The 21,692-nt window shown below is 30.6% G+C and overlaps 1 protein-coding gene across 1 annotated transcript; it reads left to right on the top strand.

Moving 5' to 3' along the window:
* Window positions 1-3,497: 3,497 nt before the first annotated feature.
* Window positions 3,498-8,782, top strand: Galk (N-acetylgalactosamine kinase). The gene is made up of 5 exons (XM_065505080.1): window positions 3,498-3,888; window positions 7,178-7,351; window positions 7,422-8,158; window positions 8,222-8,453; window positions 8,515-8,782. Exons 1-5 carry the CDS (start codon window positions 3,728-3,730, stop codon window positions 8,708-8,710), a joined length of 1,500 nt encoding a protein of 499 aa, XP_065361152.1. The 5' UTR covers window positions 3,498-3,727; the 3' UTR covers window positions 8,711-8,782.
* The last annotated feature ends 12,910 nt before the right edge of the window (window positions 8,783-21,692 follow it).

The following is a 21,692-nucleotide window of genomic DNA, read 5'->3' on the forward strand; positions in this document are numbered from 1 at the left end:
CTGATATCCTATACTATTCTAAAATCTATAAAACTAATTTCAACTATTACTAACTTAATACTTGTGGCCCATTAAATGCGGAAATTAACCCAATTTTGGACCTTTTTTAAAAAACTTATTAAAAATATATACACATAATTTTTATAAAAAAAAAAATTATTTATACTTTAATACCTTATGTTGAAGGTTCCATTATAAAAGATTTACTTTTAATAGATTTAATACTAACAGTAATCGCTTGAATTATAAAAATTTCCAATTTTTCACTTTTTTTAAAAACAGCAATAATTTGCTAACTTTGACCGCTCACTGAAAAGAAAGTAAACAACTTAGTTAATTTATTTTTACAGCTACTGATGTAGAATTTTATCTACTTTTACCCTATACCAAAAGTTGTTATAAAAACTTTATTTCTAAATTTCAATTAATCGCCAATTTTATACCATTTGAACCCAACGTGCGGCGGGTTAACCTAGTTCTAGTACCCTGAAGCCAGTGGTGCTAACCGTGTTTTTAGGTTAGCTCTTGTTTTCGAGATATACCGTTATTTCGAAAATGGAGAAGGTTGCACAACATATATTCGCGTAGCTCAAAAACGGTTTAGCTTATTGAATAAACTAAACAAAAATTACCTTTAAGTAAGACTGAAACTTTTTATAATCTTCGTAGTCGTTTTAGAAATATAAATGTTTTTTGAAAAAAAAAATTTTAGCAAAATTTCGAAATTTTTGTTTTTTAAAACGGCAAAAGAAATTGGAAGCGAAGTTCCAAATAAAACAAGCTCTAAATGAGTTTATTCAATAAGCTAAACCATTTTTAAGTTACGCGAATATATGTTGTACAATCTCCACCATTTTCGAAATAACGGTATACATATCTCCAAAACAAGAGCTAACCTAAAAAAAACTGTTATTGATCTACTTAATTTTGTACTATTTATAGCATTAATAAGCTATTCTTAATGCTTATTTCAATAAATTAAATATACATACATATATACTTACATATTTCTGTAAGTGTACTATTTATAAGTGGTTTCGATTTATTATCAAATCTATTATCAATTTATAAGTTTTTTAACCTGCTTTCTATGTTCAATAGAAAACAACAACAACAAGTATCTTTTAAATATCCCACTACACTCTTAAATACTCTTAAGCATTTATGAACAACAAAACAAACAGTAAGCGAAGAATTATCCAGTGATAAGCAAGAAGTTGTGCTATATTTTATTTAAATAAAACTGAATAAACAAATCAATTTAATAGTCTAAAGGGTTGCCAATAGAAGAAGAACTTATGTGGGGAAATCTATTAAATGGGTTTAGAAAATATTTAAAATTTTATTTGGGGAGGGGTTTTATAAAGAAATTTAAAACAAGTAAAAATCGGATTGGAGAAATGAGCTGTAATTATAAGAGGTTAAAATTTTTTATAGTAAAAGCGGATTAAATTCTTAAAAACATTGAAACACTAAGGATTAAAAAAAATAATGAAAAAATATACAAAACTTTTTAATATAAATTTTTCGTTTAAATTTGAGAAAATATTTTGGTGATTTTAAAAAAGAAAAATTTGTCAATAACCGTAGCAATAGAGTGTCCAAAAAACCGGCAAATTTGAAACCCCGGTTTCCGGTTTAACCGAAAAAGTGTGTTTTTGAAAAAAACGGATTTGGTTATTCTATTTTAAAAAACCGATTAAACCGGTTGTTTTTTGTCTTCAAAAAACAACCGGTTTATATTAAATTTTTATTTAGAATTTTTAAAGCTCTATCTTTATGCAATATATTTTATATCTTTTACGAAATATTGTCAAATGCTATAATGTAATGTTCTATTAAATAAATCAATATTTTTAAAAATTGTATCAAAGTTTTTCATAAATATGTTTGATTGAGCTTTAGAAAATATATTTCATTAAAACTGGTTAACCGTCTTACAAAAACCGGTTTGTCAAAAAACCGAAAAACTTCACCTTCGTAAGAAGGGTATATACATATAAGCTGTCTGTCTGTTGGAATCAATTTTCTGAAGACCCCAGATATCTTCGGGAACCAAATCTTCAATAATTCTGTCAGACATGCTTTCGAGAAGTTTCTTATTGAGATATGAGGAAAAAACCAGGACAACCTCGATTTTTGACCTATATCTCAATTACAAAGTCATTAATATAGACAATATAATGATAGATATTTCAAAGACCTTTGCAACGACCTATATAAGACCATAGTAAGTTGGACCTACAATGGGTCAAAATTGTAAAAAACATTTTTTAACCCGAATTTTTTTTTTCACAAAAAAAAATTAGAAACAAAATAAAATTTTTTGAAATTTAAAAAAAAAATTTTAATTTAAAAAAAAATTAAATTTAAGAAAAAAAAATTTTAATAAAAATTCGAAAAAAAATTTTAACAAAAAATTAAAAAAACAACTTGGAAAAAAATGTTTAAAATTTATATGTATGTTGAAGTATAATTTGGTGAAGGGTATATAAGATTCGGCACAGCCGAATAAAGCTTTGTCCTTATCTACAAGCTTTTAATTGCCCTTATCTACAAATAAAAAAATTGGGTAACACCGTCAGTGCCCTGAATATCAACTCTTCACTTAAAATCGTACAGGCACTAAAAAATAGCAAAGGATACCCTACAAAGTATTAGGATTATGTATTTAATATTAAATTTTTTTAATTTTTAAAGTTTTAATTAAAATTTAATATAAGTGTACGAATTTAAGTGAAATATGAATTTTGTGATATTTTTTAATTTTCATCAATAATGTTAATAACAAATTTTTAACTCCTCTGTATTTTACAAAAATAATGTTATTTTCCCCAGCACTTTCCCAAGAACATAAAAACGATGGCAATCCATGTTGATATCAAACAACAACAACAACAAAAATAGCAGACGTACACAATTAAGAATTTAGTAATCTTCAAGACGACACACCGAGTGCATTTATTAGCGCACAACTAAAAGCAAAATACATTTTATTTAGTTGAAGAAAACCCAACAAATAAACAAACACACAATAGCAATTCTTTACTTCGTTGAGTTTAGTTATTAAATGACAAATTCTTTGCGAAAATCGAAAAGCAAGTGTAATAATTTATTTATTTGCTTATTAGTGGGGATAATCGCAGTTCTGTTTTGATTACTATTATTCATTTATTTATTTGGATGAGTGTGTGTGTTAGTGCAAGAAATTGTAAAAGATACAAATACAACAAACAACCAGAATAAAAACGTGTTAGTGCAATGAATTAAAATAAGACACGTATAGAAATTATCAAATGAAAAGCACAAAAATAACAAGGAAATAATTAAGAAAGGGGAGAGGAGAGAGAAAGAGTGTGCGAAAACAGCTGATTGTCAGAAAGTGTATAGACACCACAGAACACTAACAAAAATATTTACACACTTTCTCTCAGAACAAAAAAATACTTTTTATCAAATAAACAAAAGAAAGTACTAAAGATATCAGTGTTTTAATAAAAATTACTAAGTATAAATAAAGAAGTGTTAAAGTTAAAAACTGTTGAATAAATTCTTAGCAAATTGTTTAATAAAATAAATACCTATTTGCTTTAGTAGTGCTGTGATAAGAGAAAAAACAACTCAAGTGTAGTTGCCGGTTGTTTTTTGTTTACAAATCGATAAGAACTCGTTATTTATTATTATATTTTGTTGTTATTCTACATCTATTCACATACTTCCTCGCACCATGTCAGACACTTGCACCAATGGTGACTACAGCGCCACCTGTGTGTCAATGACAGAACTAACATCAAATCACCGTTTGTTTGGCAAAATACAAGAACTGCGGGAATTTTATGTCAATGAGTACGGTCAAGAACCGCAATTGTTTGTACGAGTTCCGGGAAGGTAAGTCTGGCAGCATTTCATTATCTGTAGATTTTTTTAGTTTTTTGTAACACCTACTGCATTTTGAAAAAAAGCTAGTATTAAACTTACCAAATTTGTAATAATGAATTTTTCAGAAATTAAAATAGCTTAAACAGCTTAATTAGAAAATATTTTCAGTGATTTTAAACAAATTTTTTAAACCAAAATTTGGTCAGTATGAGAGTATCCAAAACCGAAAACCGGTCAACCGGTTTTTTCATCTATGCAAACTCCACCGGTTTCGGTTTTTTTTTAACTTTTCGGTTTTTTGGCAAACCGGTTTTTGTAAGACGGTTAACCGGTTTTAATTAAATATATTTTCTAAAGCTCATTCAAACATTCATGAAAAACTTTGATACCATTTTCAAAAATATTGATTTATTTTATAGAAAATTAGAGCATTAACAATATTTCGTAAAAGATATAAAATAAAAACATCAAGATTTAAGAAGGATTATTATACCGCCTCAAAGGAAGAACGCTTTTCAGAATGCTTACTGAGAAAATCAAAGATCCAGAGTCAAACATTGAAATGGTTTTGTTTTTAAATGTTTTTGAATAAACTTTTACTGTTATACACATAGAATTTTGTATGCAACTATAGAGGCTTATACCTCTATAGTTGGAGCATACGGTTTTGTTTCCTTTCTTATGCACAGGACACAACACACTGAGGTTCGAATCATCGGGTATGAGTTCTTCTAGCCATATGGTTCTGACAATTCGGTGCATACTCCTTAACAATTCGTTGCCTCCGGCTTTAAACATTGATATTGCTTTCTCAATCTCATTTTGGCTAGGTGGTGTACATTCGACAACGTCGCCAATGATTGGTTCAAAGGTATCTTCGTCGCTACTATCATCTGATACCAACAACGTTGAAAAATGTTGTTTCCATGTCCTCAATACACTTTCAGTACCTGTTACTATTTTTCCGTCCTTATCCTTACAGGAGAAACTACCAGTACAAATGCCCTATGTTTGGTGCTTTACTTTTTGGTAGAATTTGCGGACTTCGTTTCTACTCCTGTACATCTCGATCTCCTTACACTCGCACCTTTCCAGTACAGATATTGCCGCAGTTTCCATGGAGTGTGCAATACGTTGCCATTCTGCGCAGATATCATTGGGATAAGGAGTGCGCTCTTGTAGCATTTGGGTTAGTTGAGTGGAATAGGCGGTAGCAGTTTGTTGTGCGTGCAGCTTTTTGACGTCCGTTCGTGTGTTTCTCTTTAAATTGCGACGAGTGCGAACCTTAGCTGCAACAAAGTAATGATCCGAATCAATGTTGGCACCTCGGATCGAACGCACGTTTAGCACACTGGAACTATGCCTTCCGTCCACAACTATGTGATCAATTTGGTTCTTCGTTAATTTATCAGGTGATTAAACTTAGCGCTACTCACTACGATGTTTTGTGCCGCGGCAAAGGATATCAATCTCAACCCGTTATCACTGGTGTCTTCCTGCAGGCTGAATATGCCGATTGTTGGATCGTATATCTATTCCCTTCCGATTTTCGCGTTAAAATAACCTTGAACAATTTTAACATAATGGTTGGGGCAGCGGTCAGATTTTTGGCCTGTTTTTGATCTAATTTATTTTTATACCCTTCACCTTCGTGAGAAGGGTATATATAAGTTTGTCATTCCGTTTTTACTTTCCACAATATAATTTACCGACCCTATAAAGTATACAGTGCCGAACTTAAATTCACACAGCATACAGATTTATCTTTAATCTTCCATATTTTTTAAATGAAGGCCACAACTTTCGTACGGGTTTCAAAAAAATATTTATTTACATATAACTTATTAAAATATATGGAAAAACTAAACATAAGTTGGCACATTTCAGAAAAAAAATGTAACTAATGTTTCGAAGTTCAATTTTAAGGGGACAAAAATATTCACACAGTTTCTAATTTTTAATAGTTTTTTTTAATCGTTTAATATTTTGTGGAGTAGCCTATATTTTTAATGACTTCTTTTAATCGTCTTGGCATTAAATCGACCAATTGTTGGTGACGTCAGCTCCAGTATTTTGCCATTCTTGTAACAGGACTTCTTTAATAATATGGTGCTTTCCTACACGTTCGGCCAATTTATCCCACAAATGTTCTATGGAATTCATGTCAGGTGATTACGGAGGAGTCGGGAGAATGTGGGGAACATGATGCACTACCCATATTCGGACGTCATGAGCAGTGTGTTTGTGGTCATTGTACTGTTGATAATATAAATATTCCCAAGCTTTAACTTTAGAGCACATTGTAGTAGGTTTTCTTTTAAAATATGAAGGTACATTGTTTTGTCCATTGAACCGTCGATGAAAACTAAGTTTCCTACCAGATGCAGCCATACAATCCCACAACATGACCCCTTCTCCACCATGTTTTACAGTGTTTACTACATTGTTATTTTCCAATTCAGTGTTTGGCCTTCTCCAAACTGTTACCCTGCAGAAACTGTGTGAATATTTTTGTCCCCTTAAAATCGAACTCCGAAACATAAGTTAAATTCGGATATAGACAATATGGATATCTAATGATAGATATTTTACAATTGTTAAAAATTTTAACCCGAATTTTTTTTTTCATAAAAAAAAAATATAAAAAACAAAAACTTTTTTTAAAATTTAAAAAACAAAAAAATATTTTTAAAATTTCAAACAAAAATTTTAAAATAACAATTAGAAATTTTTTTTTCCAAAAAATGAAAAAAAAAATAAATTTTGTTTGGTTATGTACTACGAATGTGGTTGGTATTTTAATATTTAATATTTTTATCATTATTATCATTATTATCATTTTATAAAAATGTTTGGCTTATCGACATAAAACCGCAATGATTTTGAGGAATTTATACATAGTCTAAAATTTATTTACCACAATATGAACATTTTTATCAAAATATGTTTCTTTTTTTCAAAGGTATATTGAGAGTATGTATTTAATTAATAGTTCTCCCTTTTGGCATATTCTAATATTTTTGGATGTGTAATTGCAAAAAAATACAATTGTGTCGATTTTTTATATAGTTTTTTAATTATTGTTTCAAGTATACTATGATTTGATTATAAAATACAATAGTAAATTGCGGTGGAAAAAATACTGTTTCCCTAAAAAAAATTTCAAGGGTATGTCACAGCGGAATATATTACATTGACTAGTTTTCCATTATAATCAAATATTTTAAAATTCTTCATGATGATAACAATGCAAAAAGTTTATTTCTAATATTACTAACATATTAATTTTAAATTTCAGAGTAAATATTATTGGGGAACATGTAGACTATTGCGGATATCCTGTATTACCCATGGCCATAGATCAGTGCATACTATTGGCAGTAGGTTATGATGAGAATTCTCCTACACTTCAGCTTAAAAATATAGAACAAACTAAATATGAAGACTATTCCTGTGAAGTCAACAATATACAGTAAGTAAATATTCACATGTATTATTATGAACACAAGTCTTCAATTATCATACCTATAACACTTATTTAGAATAGCTCTTCCTAAAAGCGGTGGACCCGAGTGGTATAAATACTATTTGTGTGGCTTTAAGGGTATTTACGAAACGTTGAGTGATGTTTCACATAAATATTATGGCATGACAATAGCTTTAAGTGGTAATATACCACCAAGTTCCGGAGTATCTAGTTCCAGTGCTTTAGTAAGCTCCTCGGTTTTAGCCACTGCTGCAATATACAAATTAAAATTAGATCGTAAACGTCTGGCATCGATTTCTGCGGTATGTGAACGTTATATAGGAACTCAAGGCGGCGGTATGGATCAGGCTATAGCCTACCTTGCCAAAGAAGGATGTGCTCAATTTATAGAATTTCATCCAGAGTTGAATGCAACACCATTGCAACTACCCACTGGTGCATGTTTTGTGGTAGCAAATAGTTTGGCTGAAAAAAACAAAGCTGCTTCTTCCGATTTCAATGAGCGAGTGGTGGAGTGTCGTTTGGGTTGTCGTCTAATAGCGTTTAACAAAAACTTTGAAAACTGGCGGCAAATTTTAAGATTTGTGGACTTACAAGAATCTTTAGGCTGCAGTTTAGAAGAAATGGAAAAATATGCTCGAGAGTTTGTAAACAAAGATGTATACAAACGCTCAGAATTATGCCAGATATTTCAAATTGATGACCAAACATTCCAAAGTGATTTTTTAACCTGCAATACCCAGCACATGCAAGAGTTTAAGCTTAAACAAAGGACACTTCATGTAATACAAGGTGAATACATAAAATTAATAACGATTTTAAGTACAGAACTAAATTTTAAATAATTTTCTTTAGAATCATTACGAGTACGGACCTTCCGTTCTTTGTGCGAACAGGTATTTCACAATGGTGTACAATCCAATGGCAATTTAGAGTCCCATAATGTAACTATTGCCAAGCTATCCCAATTAATGAGTTTATCTCATGAAAGTCTGAAGACTCTGTATGAATGTTCGCATCCCGATCTAGACAGACTTGTTAAGATTTCAGAAGAATGTGGTATTGGTGCTAGATTAACTGGAGCGGGGTAAGTGCAACTACATATATGGTAATTTTTATTTATTAAATAATATATTTATTTTCTTTAGTTGGGGCGGTTGTATTGTGGCTTTATGTGATTCTGTTGAGTCTTCTCAAAAATATATTGCAACTTTGAAGGAAAAATACTTTGCTTTACTGCCTCCCCACATATTGGAGCAACATGCTCACAATGATTTTGAAACGGTGGTTTTTGCAACTTTTCCCCGAGATGGTGCTGAAATTCTTAGTTTACCACAAAATTAAAATTTGCCATAAATTGTAAAAATATTCCTTGTTTTTTTTTAATAAATAAAAATTATTAAAATCTTAATTAAACTTTTTTGTAAATATTTCAGCAAATTTGTAATTGATTTGAAAGTAACAGATTTTCATTTGGATTTGTGTTTAAAACTGCCTTATCTGCTTTTATCGACTTGCAAATAACTGTTGTTGCTTAATACTCTCAAAGCAATGTGTTGCTCTCATATGACTGAGATGAATTTGAGGTACCTAATAATAACCTAAGGTACTGTGACAAAGTACTTTCTGGTATTTTTTTCAGTTATTTTTGTGAACTCTTTACAAAGATTGGTATAACTTTGTCATTCCTTTAGTATTAACTCAGAGACAACAAAAACCCGCGCACATCTATAAACCAAGAGACTACGGGGAGATTAATAATCGATATATGGAAGCTATTGAGATATACTCAGATAACACAAAGAAAGAGAAAGATGGTTAGAGCTTTTCTAAATTCATCCATGACCAAAGGCACATTTAAGTCTCTGTAGATGTTTTAATTTCTTATGTACCATGGAACTCCCGCCATGGTTCTAAGAATTTTGGATTGTGACCTCTGTATGAGATCTATATTAGTATTTAGTCTTGGATAGTTCATGAACGAACTAGTTCAATTGAACGATTCCATTATTTGAACTAAATGAACTAGTTCAAATCGTATGCTCACTTAGTTCAGTATTGAACTATGAACTAGAATGGTTCATACTTATGTACGCTGTTAACTTAATGTGTGTTTTCGTTGTTTTTCCTGCTTCCTAAGGATCACAATGGATAGAATCTCACAATTATACGTCCACTGGCAGCAAATTAAAACACACAAGGAGCATTTTAGCTCTAGTATCATATCTGTTGTTTTAGTTCAGAACAGAGAGTCAATTTTAATATTTTATTATAAGACATGTATCACTCGTTTCTTGTTCTTTTATAAATATGTAGTTTAAAAGTCAAAAAGAGCGATTGAACTAGAAGAGCTACCTCAAAGATTTTTATATTTTTGGAATGCTAACTTAAACTCAAATAGTCCTTGGCTAACTAAGCTCACGTCAAATTTTATCTTATTTATTTCCAAAAAAATTTGATTCTACCCCACTGTGTAGTGTCATTGGTGGACAACTTCCTTTCCTAAGTAAATGATTTCATTTACTTGTAATCCCCAATTTTTTAGCCACGTCTCCACGCGTCTGAGATAATTATCTAAGGTTTTAGATGCTATACTTAATTCCACATGAGAACTAAGAATTGCAGTGTCATCTGCAAAGGTGGAAATGGTTAAATCTTCGGACTAGGACAAATCAGATGTGTATAATAGGTACATGAACACCAACATTGATCGCATATTCGCTTGTCACATAATCGTCGCACTTTATCCTAAACAAGCGATCCGATAGTATTTTGTGTGTACTAGAAGGCATCTTATGTATTAGACCTTTATGCCAAACCTTATCAAAATCCTGAGCAACATCTAGAAATATTGCCGAATAGCTCCTTTTAGTTCGAAAGATTTTCATATCTCTCCAGTTAGACGGTTAACTCGCTCAATTGTTCCGTGATGTTCACGGAATCCAAATTGATGATCTGGGATAATGTTTTGGCTATTTAAGAATGTTAAAATTTTCCCCTTGTATTATTTTCTCAAATAGTTTAGACAAACAAGGCAATAAGATAATCGGTCTGTAGGATGATGCCAATGTTAAACCATTTCCTGGCTTGGGTATCATTATAATTTGGGAGATCATTAGGTTTCTAATCATTAGGTTTCCAATCATGGAAGTTGTAATTAGATCATAACCTGGAGATTTTTTTAGTTTAAGATTATCTTTTATGACTGTCAGAGGCTTTATGTTCTTAGTTGCCTTCTAAAGAGAGAAGTTTGTGTGCTTAGTACTGGTTAAACTTTTAATATATGTAGTCTCGATTTCTGAGATCCTTATCCGAATGAAGTGCTCTTTTTAGTTTCTTACTTGCAGTGAGTGGACAACCCACAGTGGTGGAACTGAAAAAAAAGTGGAAATAAATTTATAACTTCTAAATCAAGTATGTACCGAGCCACAATGCCTCAAAGTGATGCACCTAGGGTATATAAAAAAATTAAAGGGATGCCAAATTTTTGTTCTTGATTCGATTCGAGTTTTATACAGTGGTTTACAAAACAATGGAAACTTTTCCAAATATTTCATTAGTGGCCTAAAATCTGAAATAATTTTTTAAAAAATTTTAACATTTTTGTAGTATTTTATTTGTATACTTTTATTAACTTAATTTAACAAAAACAAAGGACATAATTAATTAAATTCTAAAAATGAGAAAACTAAATTAAAAGATTTCTTTATTACGGCATTGACAAAACAATGGAAACTTAGGTATTATTTTAACAAATATGGTCTAAACTTTGCAATAACTCAATATTTTGTTGGGTATCCCTTATTTTTTATAACTGCTACACATCGACCATGCATTGAACCAATTAAAGAGTCAATGGTCTCCTTTGAAATATTTTGTCATTCCCTTATAACCGCCTCCGATAAATCTTCCTTCCTGGTGTAATTTTGGGTCCTTATTTTACGATCTACAATTTCCCATAGATTTTCTATGGGATTGAGATCTGGCGATTGGGCAGACCACTTCAAAACACGTACCTCGTTGGATTGTAACCACTCGGTTACAACCCTAGAGGTGTGTTTCGGGTCGTTGTCGTGTTGGAATCTCCAAACTAGGGGCATATTTTCCTCAGCGTATGGATACATAACATCGTTTAACCCTTTCGCTACATAGTATCCATATGGATACATTTTAGATTTTTGCACATAACTTCGACACTTATGAATATTTTTAAAAAACGAGCAGAACGGTTCTTTTTAGAAATGAGTGTTTTTTTTCACAGGACGATAGCAACCAAGACCAGCCTCATTTGCCCTGCGACTAACTGTTCGGGTACTTATTTCTAATTTTAGGCTATTAACAACCTCTCGAGGAGTTATTTTTGGGAATTTCTTGAACTCTCTCGCTATTAAATTATCTTGTCTAGGAGTAGTCCTCGCGAGGTCTTCCACCTAAAAGTTGAGTTTTTACAGAACCGGTCTCACGAAATTTCTTTATAATTTTTGAAACTGCTGATTTATTTATTGAATATTTGTCACAGATACTTTTTTGTTTTAAACCAGCTTTAAAATCGATAATTATTTTATTTTGTAAGTCTTCACAAATCTTAACTTTATCCATTTTCGTTAACTTTGAAAAAAAAGCAATTATGCGAAAAACTTAGAAAAAGAAACTGTGAAAAATTACCAGAATTTAAAAATAAAATAACTGTAAACAGGATGATTTTTACATCGTTCTTTTAAATATTATATTCGTTTTACACTTCTTTCTTGCAGAAGTTTAAAAGTTTCCATTGTTTTGTCAGTAGCGATATAGTGAATGTTTTTAATTTTGTTCCCTTTTTTCAGAATATAATTAATTATGTTGTTTGTTTTTCAGTTAATTTATATAAATAAAACTATACACGTAAAATACTAAAAAAAAATTATATTTTAAAAAAATATTTTAAATTTTGGGCTACATATGGAATATTTGGAAAAGTTTCCATTGTTTTGTCAACCACTATATATGGGGCATTTCATGTCAAGTGAACCAACTTTTGAAATCGATGTATTCCAATCGGGATGAAATTTGCACCAAGGTTAGTTATATTGATCGGTCGAGAACTCTCTGAGTTAGGGGGGGTTAAAATTTGACATTTTGGCCATGCAAGTATTTTTTCTTATCCTTGTATATTATTACCTATTGTTCTTAGCAAAATGTTTCCCAAATAGCTTAGATAACTCTTTCTTCAATCTTTCGAAAAAAAATATTAAAAAAATAAAAAATTTTTAATATTTTTTTCCGAAATCAAAAACATTTTTGAGGTTTTTTTTTAAATGGAACTTTTTTAAATTATTTTTTTTTAGCTCAAAAGAAAAATTAGATCTATTCCTTTGGTCGCTTAGTGGAATGCGAGTGGGATATCTATCAAAATAAATGTTTTAACACAAAAATCGTATGTCTTGAGATTCAAAACATTTATTTTGATTTATAAATATATGTATATACCTCCATTAAATTAAAATCTTTTAGAGCTGCTGACTTATCAGCAAATATTTGGCTCTAACGAACATACATATTTGGTACATTTCATCAACCACATTAGTACCAAACTCAAATACTCAAAACCCAACACTGTCATACGGCACTTTTGCAAAAGATAACAACAAGACATTGGAGAAACCAAGATGTATTAATTTACAGGTGAAGTCAATAAGTCAGCTGATTATTTTTTGTTCGATTTGTTTTCTGTTTTCTAACTGTCAAAGTTTATTTACTTATATATAAAATTATTTTCCGTTTTCTAACTGTCAAATCTTTTTTATTTAAATTGAAAATTGTTTTCGGTTAAATCGAAATTTTTAAGAGCAGTTGGAATATCGACAAACGATCCTAGATTCCGTAATACTCCCGTTGATCTCCAGGTGGCGTGTCATAATGTCCATGGACGTTATGTCACACCAAAAAGAGTCATAGTGTCCATGGAAGTTATAACAATTTCAAATGTCCATGCACTTTGTGACACTTTTAAAACATAAATGTTTTTTAAAATTTGGTTAAGATTTAAGAAAGTGGCACTCTTATCCCGGATAGAATTGCTCGTAACTTTGGTGTTGTATTTTGGATTCATTTAAAAAAGTTTCCTGGATAACGTCCATGGACATTATGATGAAGGACATTATGACACGCCAGCTTATATCCACATCGGCATGACCCGTGCATTCGAAACGGTCGCTGTTTTTAATGAATCGAAATTCATGGCTCTACAAAACACACGGGACATAGTAAATGCACGGATAGCCTCATAGAAAGTATTAACAATTAGAACTGAATTAAAATTTGTTTCTTTTAAAATAAGAAAAAAATCAAATTATATTGCTTTTATTTATTTTTGTTTTGACATTTAGAAAATATTTTTACAAAAACAAAATAATGTTGTTTTTGCTTAGTTGTATTTGTTGTAGAATTGGGACTACCTGTAAATGATTATGCCATGGGAGAAACAACAGCCAGCAAAAAAACATCATGAAGAAACAACAAAAAAAAACTTTTGCCACCAAAATGTGGAGTAATTGAAACAACTGCGAACAGTTGAAGTTCGAAGCTGAGCGCATACGCACGGTTCGTGAGCAAAAATAAATAAATATAAACAAAAATTAATTAATTAAATATTAATAACGAAAGAATTAAACGAAAAGAAAAAGTTTGGCGCAAATTTTTTAAATTATTAAATACAAAGTGTGTGTGCGTTTATTAAAAAAATAAGTGTTGTTGGTCTGTCATTCATTGTACCGATTTTTTAAGCATAATTTCTAATCAAGTCTAAAGAAATAATGTAATTACAAATTTCGAACACGTTTAATTTGCCATTAATAAGAAAGAAATTCATAGAGAAAAACATACTTACATACATATTTTATAGTATTGAAAACAAATCTAAAGAAATTAATTTCAAAAAAAGTTTTAATTTAATGAATAAATGCGGTCATTAGCCATAGATACCTACTGCGAGTACATAACTTAAAACCAAATCCAGAAAATCGTAAATAAATGTCTACCTATTACGTTCCACTTTTTATAAGTTTTGAGTTTTTTTAATTCCTTTTCTTATGCATAGAAAGAATATTTTTTATAATGAAGTAAGAAAAAATTGAATAAAATTAAAATTTCAAAACCAGCACCTTTTCAAACAAAAAAAACTACGAAAAAAAGTAACAACACACTCACTCGATCGATCAACAGACAAACCGGGTTGAAATTTTATGAAAATAAAAAACAACACAACACATTTTTAGAAAACCAGCACTTTTTGTTGCTTGTTTTTGGTGAATTTCAAGAAAAGTGTTACAAACTCGAAACGAAAATCAACAAACTTTAAGGTTCATCTTCATCGCCAGCACCAACAACCAACGTCATCCGTTTCAAAGTGTTTCTTCGGGATACAAACAAAACACAGAGTTATTGTTGTTGTTTTTATAAAAACGGTTAAAGGTAACAAATAACAAACCCAATAAACAATGAACTTTTATTTTATATACGAACCTACATACAAGTTCAATGCAGACCTCAAAATAATGAATTCATTTGTATTCAAATGTTTCTAAAATCTATTCATTTGTTCTTAATAAACTATTATTTTAGGAAGAACTTTATTTTATTTTTGCTAAAATAAACAAAACAAGAGTATTATATTCGGCTGTGCCGAATCTTATAAACCCTTCCTACACTTGGTATAAAAACATTTATCTGGTTAACTCGACTAAGTGGATCTTATGTGGAAGCTATGGGCAATCATTGACTGATCGTCAGAAAATACAGTAGTATGATTTTTGCATACATACAACTAATCTGTGTAAAGTTTTGGTTCGATATTTATGTAGGTTAATGTGTTTTTCGAAAGTGATCCATATATGGGAGCTAAATTTAAAAAAAATTTGCTCACATGTTGGTCCTTAATTTTAGTTTTACAAAATGTCCGTGAAATAACCGTGAAATAACTCTCAAATAAAATAACAAAAAATAACTAATTCCCAAATTTAAAAATAGGAAATAACTGCCAAAGTGTAAAATTAAATTACTTCCAATATGTAATTGCCAATTTTATAATAATTAAAATGTGAAATAACTCCCAATAACGGTAAACGTTGTATCCTCTGGGGTGTATAAAAAACGGCATCGCTCAGTAACCGTGTTTTCGAAAACCGGTTATTCGGTTAACCGACTTCGAAAAAACCGGTTAACCGACATTGAAAAGAATTATTTTAAAAGTTTGTATGTAGATATCATAAAATATCCAATAAAGTATACATAACTTTAAAATTTTTAGCTTTAGTAGTCAGTGCTAAGTCCATTTTATTTTGTAAAAATTTCAAAATTATTATCTCAGTCAAATGAAATTGAGTACAACTATGTTACTAAATAAATAATACTAATTTTAATTATTGGTTTATTCATTAATATTCAACCAAAAAATGTAAATCATAAATTTGTTTTGTTTATATTTTATCATTTTGAAATTTATTATCACCTCGTCTTTCTGATATTAAACAGAAAATGTTGCAAGTCCCAAAAAACAGACCTAGAAAACGCAAACACACTTCTTCTTAGCTGTGATCATTAACAGATTTCAAAAATATTTAAAATCAAGGATTTTAGAAAGTTTTTTTTCACTCCTGTGATATTTCTGAAAAGGAACTGCAGGTTTGTACACTAAGCTAACGAAATGCTTAATAAAATAAAAATTTAAGGACAAAATGCAATAATGATGTGAAATTTATTCACCAAAACATGTGATTTATTAATTTTAGTCTCAAATTTTTAAAACTGGTTAACCGAAAATTAACATTTTAAACTCACCGGTTCGCAATAACCCTAAATTTCGGTCCTACTGTTAGCGCAAAGGTTTTCTCCTTTGGGGTGTAATATAAACCGGCTTGGCAGAGTAAAGATTTCTTTTACTTCAGATAAGTTTCGAAATACTTCAAAATAACTTTTCGCCCGGCAATGCAAGCAAAGCCAATTCTTGATTCACCCCAGAGGAGAAAAATTTTGTGCCCGGGCCGACCAGCAATGCAAGAAATCTTTACTGAGAGAAGCAGTTTTTGGACACATCCGAAAGGAAAAATCTTTGAGCCCTCCAGAAGGACAGCAATCCAAACTAATTTTTACTGAGCAACGCTTTTGATGAAATAACTCCAAAACAAAATAACCCCGCAACAAAAATTTCGATGGGAGTTGTTTAATTTTATAAGGACCCAGAATATAACAAAAAGTTATGAAATAAGTCCCAACACATTGCGAGTTATTTCAATATTTATTAAGTCCCAATTTGTATGGATGATTGTGTGGAGGTTATTTAATTTTATCCTGAAGAGTTACTTTACGGTACATTTTGTCCATTTTCAATAACAAACGTTTCTGACCTTTCCCTCGAGACACTATCGTGCCAACAACAGACGGGCGGACATAGCTAGTGTGGACCAACAATACCCTACATCTACTACGATTTGTGGGAAATTAGTTACAATTCGTATCGATTTGGTTGTAATAAATTATATTGCTATATTCGATTTATCTTCATAATTGCGAACTGCTCTTCGATTATAATTTTTACATGGAGAGACAGATCCGTTAGATCAAATCAGCAAGTATTTTTGATTTGGTTGTTGTATAAAAAATTACACGTGCAACCATTATTTTGGACGTTACAAACATCAGCTTAAACGCCTAATACCCTTCATACCTAGTAGCTTATACATATATAAATACATAAATGCAATAAATTGCTGATTTTACAAACTCGTACAATATGTTGCCTAATTTGGTTTTAATAATTTTATTGCAAACTTAGCAAATAAACAATTAATAAATAAAACATTTTTTTTACTCAATACATTGCAAATTTGAAATGTAAATGTTAAAAGAACGCATTAACCAGAGAGTCTAAACAAAAATGTAAAATATGAAGTCATTTACAAAAACGATGTTGCAATGATGTCAGAAAGTTTATGAGAAAATTTTCAACATTAAAGGAATAATTTGGTTTAATTAAAATCGAAGAATTTGGAATAAATAAAGAAATTGAAATGAAGACATTTAATTTTTCATATTACCGGGATACCCCACATTGGGTCCGTGAGGTTACGCACCCCCTTGGGGTTTAAAGTCTAAATTGTCCGATTTCATAAAATTTTGTAGCAGTTTTACAGCAGTTTATTTTGGCCAGCTAATTTAAGATTTTCTCATTTGTTTTGTTTATAAAAAAGCAAGTTTCCAAAAACAAAATGCCGGTTATTGCTTTGTTGTATTTGTTGTCCACATGCAGTCACCTTATTTAATGCGCTTTGAAGCTCTACTCATGCAGCAGTCTCATTAGTTTTATTTAACAAGTTTCACGAATTGTTTTTGTTGACACAATAAAGTTTCATAACCTTTAATGTTTAACATAAAACTAACGTTTGTTTCCTATTGATAAGCAAATTTATTTAAATCAACCCGTTAAATAATTCTTTAACAACTCTGCTTTATTATACTCAAACAAACATATGTAAATACTGGTATTATAATAGAATAAAATAAGACCCAATTAAAAAGAAATGAAGAAAAGGTTATGCCAAAATAAAACTGAAATGCTATAAAGAACTCCAATTATTTAAAGTAAGTTATAGTGAGTATGAAGCTAGAACAACAACAAGAAAGACACCACCAACAAAAAAGCTGTTATGCCGGTTTGAAATGTGTGTAAAACGTTGATCTTTTCTTTTTATTTGAAATTTAAACTCACTTTGAACTTGCTTAATGTGGTTGAAAACACCTAATCTTGTACAAAGACCCACATTCTGATATCTGAAACACGATAAGAAAACAAAATTCAAAATAAAACATTTTGAAATTATTTTAGGTTAAACTTAAACTGTAATATTAATATTTGTACAGGCAGTATTATAAAATGTAGAGGTAAACACCTCATATTAACAAATAAATGTTGTTGCACTGTTAATGTCCATATAAAGAATACAATTTGTTTATTTGCCATTTACATTCAGTCTTAATTAATATGAGTAATTAATCAGCAGTAGCCACACACTGTGTTGCATTTGCAGTGTTGCATTTATTAATAGATTGTTGTTGTTGTTGAATGCGATTTGCCAACTGGGACAATGTCAAATGGTTGGTAACATTGTTTGCCAATTATTTTAAAGGAGTGTGACATAAATAACAATTAAGAATCTTAAAATTAAATCAACTTTATTAAGTATTTGCACATTCCCGGCAAAAACTTACATGACAAGGTAATAAGTTAAAATGCTAATGTAATTATTCTTCTCTACTTATTCATTGGCATTTTAAATCATTATTTGAATACGTTGATGTCATTGGATACAAATAGGGAGTTAAAATCGGGGACTTACAAATCGGGACTTACATAAGTCATTTCTGTTGGGAGGAAACAAACAATTTCGTTTCAGGCATATCTTTGTAATTATTTGTCCAATTTTTGTAAATTTAGTATATAAATCTTAGGATCTTCAATTTTCTAATAAACATTTGCAATACATAATAAATGTGATAAAGTTCGTTAAAATCAGAGATTGGGATACATCATACCAATTGTCACAATAACCTGAACCGCACTGTCAAAATAATTTTTGTAGAAGATTACGAATGGGATAATCCAAGGCGAATTTATACAAGGTGGAGTCAATCAAACAGCCGATAATTTTTTTTTTCGCGTTTTGGTTCTAACAGATTTAAAAGCTTGTTTTTATATTTAAATATCTACATATTCTAATCTAAAGTATACCGATCGACTTAGAATCACTTTCTGAGTCGATTAAACCTTGTGCGCAAAGTACATGTCGCTTTACAAACATACAGAAATCACGTCAAGAAATTTTATGATGATCGGTCCATAATTAGTCATAGCTCCCATATAAGGCCCTCTTCCGAAAATCACTTTCACGAGCAAAAATCTCTTAAAAATATTGGTATACACGACTAACTTTTATATAGACATACATAACATGACCTAATGTCATTTCAATCGGTCCATAATTAGTCATAGCTCCCATATAATGCACTCTTCCGAAAATCATTCACGAAAATAAATTATGGAAATTTTAAAAGAAAAGTGATTTTGCTCATTCAACCATATTTTCTTACTTGTTTTTTTACATTTGTTAAGACCAATTGTTGTTTTTGTAGAACTGCCACCATCTTGTATGAATTCGCATTGGGATAATCTAAACGCAATTTGCAATTGCTCTGTGACTAATGGGTCGATTATGGATGGTAACCGATCATCAGTTGCGTTGTCAGTTGCCTAATGGGTCGATTATGGATGGCAACCGAACTTCAGTTGCTTTGTCAGTTGCCTAAATAGTATTACAGGTGGCAACTGACAGCTATAATTGGCAACCAGAAATTTGTGGTTGCCCTCTGGCAACGCAACTGAAGTTCGGTTGCCATCCATAATCGACCCATAAGCGAAATCATTTGAAATTTTTCGATCCTTACTTCATACTGATCGCGTAAACGTAAAAGGCAACAGAAAAATTACTTTCCATCCCACCGGCATACGAATGAAATTTATGTTTATTTTGTGTTCATAAATTCGGATCATTTAAAACAGTGATCGGCGCTCAGCAATTAGGGTCCAAACATAATCATAATTCATAAAAATTATAAAATAAGATACCAACATTACAATCAATAGCTGATGTGCAAACAACAGATATAGAATCGTGAACTTTTTATTATAATCCATGTCTCCTTTATGCCGACCACTGGTCTAAACTCAACTTAAAAACTACAGTAGACATAAGGTATAAAAATAAAACAAAATGTTTACAAATAATTTACCAAACATTTCTTTCCTAAAATTACATCACTGCCAAAAAAATAAGCTAACAAACAATTCTTACTACAACCAGAATTAAGTACTCGCAAGCTGTCGAGCATGTTAAACCACTGTACGTGATTTGAAAATGTTTTTAAATGATTTTGTGGTTTATATTTCTTTTCAAAATTTTATCTATATTCAATTGAAATTTTTTCATGTACTTTCTTGTACAAGTGCTGAATAAAATTCCTGTTTATTTAAACTTTATTTGTAGTAGTATTTAAAAAAATATAATATTATTTCTTTTATACATTGAATATGTACTCACTACTCATTCATATAATAAATCTGTTTAATGTATGAATCACTTGATTTTTTTCGCTTTTAAAGGTCTTTGTAACCGCGCGCTGGTTGACTTGATCATGGTGATCATAAATGTCGTCATCTTGTTTATTCATTATTTTCTTGTTAATGCTTTGTTGCTGCTGCTTTTATTTGTAGTGGATTTTTTTTTAAACAATAAATACCACGATGGATGGACATCAAATATGAAATATATAATATAGAAGATCATGATCATGACGATGACCACGACGTAGTTGATGATAAAAACCGGCTGCATTTAATTCAAGTGAGAGTTGGCGGTTTTTTGTTGCCATCTTTTCTTTCTTTATTCATAAGGATTTTAGATATTTTGTTTACATATAATACCCATAATGGTCATAAAGAGTAAGAGATAATCACTTTTAATTTTCATTTATTTATTATTTAGTACCTAGTATCTAAATATATATTGTGAATTAAATCACGTCTGAGTTTACGAACACATTCGATAATGTACCATTAATGAATGTATTACATGAACAACAACAGTTATGTTTGAGAGATTAATCTACCCAGTTAACGTTAAAATTTTAATTAATGATTTCAATATGAGTGGGGGAAGCATTAAAAGTTATCACCATGAGTGGTAAGGGTCAGATGCCAACTGTCAGCATCATTTTCCGTTGCCAAATGTCAAGAAGAAGAAATTTGTGGCTGCCCTCTTGCAACGCAACTGAAGTTCGGTTGCCATCAATAACCGACACATAAGTTTGTCATTCCGTTTATAATTTCCACATTTATTTTCACTTTATAGATAGCAGTCTGTATGTTGAAATCAATTTTCCGAAGCTCCCAAACGATATTTTTACCAAATTGGTTAAGGTTTTATCGGATATATTGGGTTTATAGGCAATACTATCCCGAAATCTTTAATGGGTGTTAATACAACATCCAATATGGTCCAGGAATGCCGGACATCACTCAACGATATTCTGAGACATTCTACACATTCTATATCAGGGAAACAATGTGTAACAGGTAACAATATCGCGGATATTTAGGCCAACAGGGGGACTTCGTACTTAGAAGCGGTAATTGATTGATTTGTCGGGGTTCCACTTACATGTGCTAGCGTATGATTATTAACAGACGACGATTATGCTCAAATAAGGTCACTGCTTGTTCGAACTGCACGCCAAT

This window comes from Calliphora vicina, chromosome 3 (assembly GCF_958450345.1).
Source record: "Calliphora vicina chromosome 3, idCalVici1.1, whole genome shotgun sequence".
Classification (NCBI taxonomy): Eukaryota; Metazoa; Arthropoda; class Insecta; order Diptera; family Calliphoridae; genus Calliphora; species Calliphora vicina.

Bases quoted from the DNA above. Each gene is read 5' to 3' on its own strand.
- Galk (XM_065505080.1), top strand. From the start codon at position 3,728: ATGTCAGACACTTGCACCAATGGTGACTACAGCGCCACCTGTGTGTCA. The intron at 7,352-7,421 runs GTAAGTAAATAT...ACACTTATTTAG, and splicing joins TGTGAAGTCAACAATATACA to AATAGCTCTTCCTAAAAGCG. The intron at 8,454-8,514 runs GTAAGTGCAACT...TATTTTCTTTAG, and splicing joins GCTAGATTAACTGGAGCGGG to TTGGGGCGGTTGTATTGTGG.